The sequence below is a fragment of the Lissotriton vulgaris genome, chromosome 2_1 (assembly GCF_964263255.1).
Source record: "Lissotriton vulgaris chromosome 2_1, aLisVul1.2, whole genome shotgun sequence".
NCBI classification, from domain to species: Eukaryota; Metazoa; Chordata; class Amphibia; order Caudata; family Salamandridae; genus Lissotriton; species Lissotriton vulgaris.
Genome location: NC_141687.1, coordinates 64,065,057 through 64,069,407, shown reverse-complemented (window position 1 = coordinate 64,069,407; position 4,351 = coordinate 64,065,057). Strand labels below are relative to the sequence as shown.

The window sequence follows — 4,351 nt, the reverse complement described above, 5'->3', positions numbered from 1 at the left end:
AGCATTTTGCTTGTACGCAAATGATATTCACCTAAAACGTAGTTCGCGTCAGTACCAGGGTTGGAAAGATACGCATCACTTTCATTTTGGCTCTAATATCATGCTTTTTTATTTCTCTGATGGCTCATTTTTATTTTATTTTCGCAAACGTATCGCCTTGAGATGATAAGATGTTTACTTGTAAACCTTTAAAGGCCTAGTGCATATGTTGTCAAAAAATAACAGAATAAATAAAATGCATACTTTGCCAAGACATGTCCTATTGGTTTGGACAATGCTTGTTGTCAGAGAAGCCAGGAAGAGACCACCCAGTGCTCACAGTATGTACAGAGAGAACCCCTCACCACCTCTTGCAGCATGAATAGGGACAGACTCCTCACCTCCTACAATGCACTTAGAGACAGATGTCTCATCTCACACTGAGGCAAACCACTCACCTCAAACTGTGTAATGTGGGACAGACCCTTCACCTCACACAGTGAAATCAGGAGCAGATCCCTCACCTCTAAACACTGCAATCAGGGCCAGACCCCTCACCTCACACTGAAATCAGTGGCTGACCCCTCGCCTCACACTGTAAACAGTGGCTGACCCCTCACCTCACACAGTAAACAGTGGCTGACCCCTCACCTCACACTGTAAACAGTGGCTGACCTCTCACCTCACACTATAAACAGTGGCTGACCCCCCACCACCTCACACTTTGTTATCAGGGACAGACTCCTCAAGGCACTCAAAGTAATCATAAACAGACCTCATCCACTGACACTGTACAGTCAGGGACAGATTACCCGCCCCATAGTGTAATCAAAGATCAATATCCCGCCTCCCACAATAAAAGAGTATTGGTGACAGACTGGTCAAATCTCTAGGTACAGCTGCAGACGGATCACTCACCCCTAATATTTGATAAGAAACAAGAGTTACCCAGAAGTGTAGGCAGGAATAGACAGTACTTCTACTGTGTAACTGGGCTGGGTTTGCTCCCTCTTACAGGGTTCTCAGGACAGATTACTGCAACAATGTATGTAGGGAGAGCCCCTCAGCATAGTCAAGAAAAGACCCTACATTTCCCTTTGTTCAATCATGGCCAAGCCCGTCACTCTTGCCCCATTGACGTCTAGAGTGTCTTTGTGTCTGAACAGGCCAAGCAGCATGATATGACACAGACATGTGGCAGCCTTACGTTGACCATGTGGCAGCATTACGTTGGCCATGTGGCAGCCTTACGTTGGCCATGTGGCAGCCTTACGTTGGCCATGTGGCAGCCTTACGTTGGCCATGTGGCAGCCTTACATTGGCCATGTAACAACCTTACGTTGACCCTGAGCCTCAGCCCAATTTTCACTGAACTTCCACTTCAGTGGTACTTTGCACAACTGCCTGTACACTTCAATACCTCTACAGGTGCAGCAAAAAACCTTAGCATTTCCCCCGGCCACCCACTCAGTGTTTCTAGTGCACTGCGATCGTGCAATGATTGCACAATGTTTGGTCAAAAAGCTACATAAGAGCAATGGTGCCATCCTAAAAGCTGTGCAAGCTGGTTGGCTGGTTGTAGATGGACAAGGAAACAGACCTTCACAGCAACGTGGTGTGAAGAACAGTCATGGCATGTCCACTGAGACTGTGCACTTCCCTGGTTTCACCTTCTCAAAATCATATGCGCTCTGTGCAAAGCCCTGATTTCTCCATCAAAGCCATGGCCAGGCCTATCAGGTTGTGCTGGCTTGCTGGGTCAACAGATCTGCTGTTTTTCCAGGCTCCGCCTCTGTAATGGCAGCGGGGTTCTGTGGGGGCTTCCGCCACACCAGGCAGCACCTGTCGCAAGCTTTCCTCCACAGCTCTGTGTACTGCCTGTTGCTCAGCCCCAGGATAATGGGGATGACGGCGGTGCTGCCGCTGCCCACACAGGTGAGGATGACCAGCGTTAGCCAGCTGATGTGGTACTGCTCCATGGCCAGCAATGAGACATGGAGGCAGGCGATGTACGGTACCCAACACACCAGGAAGGTCAGTGACACGCTGGCAATGCACTTGGCATACCTGAGGTCCATTTGCTGTTCCAGCTCAGAGCACCCCCCTCGCTGCACTGAGCGGTGGAGTTTCTTGATGTCTTTGTGATGCCGTCTGGCCACGATGAGAACTTTGACGGTGATGAATAATGTCGCCAAAATGGCCGGGATGAGGAACCCGTATATCTCCAAGTAAAGATAGGCTTTTTGAAAGACATATCGGGACCCGCAAGTGGCATTCGCATTCCAGTTATTCCACCCAACCATTGGCAAAGAGGCATAGATCAAAGGCAAAGTCCACACCAAAAGCAGGGCGCGTGGTACACAGCGGTGGACCCAGAGGCTCTGGTAGTGCAAGGGATATACAATGCAGACGTATTTCTCATAATGCACCATTAGGAGGTTGGCCAAGAACGTAAGGAAGAAGAAGTTGGGCAAGATGTACAGTAGCAGACATCCATGAAATCCCAGGTCTTTGTCAGAGCTCATCCGGGGGATAACAGGCAGGGCCACACCAGTGAAGAAATCAGCTGAGAGCAGGCTGAGGAAGAAGTAGTTGCTGGTGCTGTAGAGCTTCCGATTAAAGACGATACCCACGATGATGAAGAGATTGGCCAGGATGATGAAGGTACCCAAGGGAGTAGTCATCCAGAAGATGAGGTTCTGTTCAAAGTTGTCCATCTCAGAGGCCTAAACCTTGGTCTCTTCTTTCTCTGTATTCAGCCATGGTGACCCATTCTGGAGTGATGTGTGCATAGTCATCTTTTCAAGGGTTGTGAGCAATGCTGCGCAAGACGTTTGACACGATTCAGACGGCAGTGGGTGCTTGTTGAAGAAACTGGACTCTCTGACCTGGCATCCTACAAGAGAGGGTACAATTGAATTACTTTCAGGAGTTGGAAACACATTCCAATAAGTTATGATCTTAGTGAACCAATAATTTTGTGATGTAATTGAACACTTTTTGCATGTTAAATATTAAATTTAGACAAAGTAGTTCAGCTGGAATTTGTGTAGAGTCCATCTTTTACTAAACAATGGGGCATATTATCAAGGGGGTTTATCTCCGCTTTTTTGGCTTTAAAAGCCAAGAAAGCGGAGACAAAATTATCTCCCTATTACCTAGCTGTCGGAGATAGCGACCATCTTGGGCCCCACTCTGCATGTCAGTGATATTTATCACTAATGACATGCAAAGTGGGCGTGCCAAGATGTTAGCGACTGAAAACAGTTGCTAACATCGCTATCTCCTATTACCAACTTTTGGAGATATTCACGCTAAGCGCGAATATCTCCAAAAGCTAACACCTGCCCTGAGCAGTTCTTAGGCATGTTATCCAATGGGAGGTGGATAACATGGCTAAGATAATGCATGAATATCGCGGACTTTTCAGCAATATTCATGCAATGCGGCGATTTTTATCGCATTTGCGATAAACCTTGGTAATACCAAGGTTTATTTGCGGTAAAAATTGCCGCAGCTCAGCGGTAAATTTTTATCTTTAACCAAGCAATAGCGATAATTATCGCTATTGCTTGGTAATATGCCCCAATATTCTTCCTCGGGAGGGTTGATGTTGACATACATCGGTCACTATTCATGTACAGAACCTGCACTGAGCTGAGGCTCCAGAAGGTAGGTCATTGATGTGACTCAGACCACGCCGAACTCTACATTCTCAGTACTATGGGAGATTGAAGCCATGAATTCCTGTATCAATCAGGATTTATAAAGCGTGGCAAATCGCCTGTGAGGGTCTCAAGGCGCCGGAGTTGCTAACTGCTTTGCGGTTCTCTGTTCATTTGGAACAGCCATGCAACAATGATGACGATGAAAAAGCAGGAGAAATCAGTCTGAAAATGGGGGGAAAGTGGTAAAAAATTAAGGAGAAGCAGGAGAGCACTCAGAAAAATGTGTGAAGAAAGGAGAAAGCAATAAGAAACAAGAGGGAAGCAGGACAAAATAATCAGAAAAACAGGGAAAAGGCAGGAGAACGCAGTAGAAAACGAGGCACAAGCAGGAGAAAACACTCAGAAAAACGGGAGAAAGGAAGGAGAAAGCAGCAAAACTAGGCAAAAGCAAGAAAAAGCGCTGAGAGAAACTGGAAAGTAGCAGAGCCGTGCAGCAGCACAGGAGAGCTGGGCCTGGGGTTGCTGGCGCTGGCAGGTAGTGGGCGGGGCAAGACAGGAAGCAGGAAAACAGGCGGCAGGCGGGAACTGCAAATGAAGAAAAAAAAAGGAAAAGCAGTGAACAAGCAGGGAAAAGCAGGAGAAAGCACTTAGAAAAATGGGAGGAAAGGATAAAGCGGTAAAAAACGTGACACAAGCAGGTGAAA

General features: G+C 47.1%; 1 protein-coding gene across 1 annotated transcript; it reads right to left on the bottom strand.

Annotated features, from left to right (window-relative positions):
* Positions 1–1,674: 1,674 nt before the first annotated feature.
* LOC147729580 (G protein-coupled bile acid receptor 1-like) lies at positions 1,675–2,871 on the bottom strand. The gene has a single exon (XM_086958460.1). It carries the CDS (start codon positions 2,694–2,696, stop codon positions 1,716–1,718), a length of 981 nt encoding a protein of 326 aa, XP_086814586.1. The 5' UTR covers positions 2,697–2,871; the 3' UTR covers positions 1,675–1,715.
* Between the last annotated feature and the right edge of the window lie 1,480 nt (positions 2,872–4,351).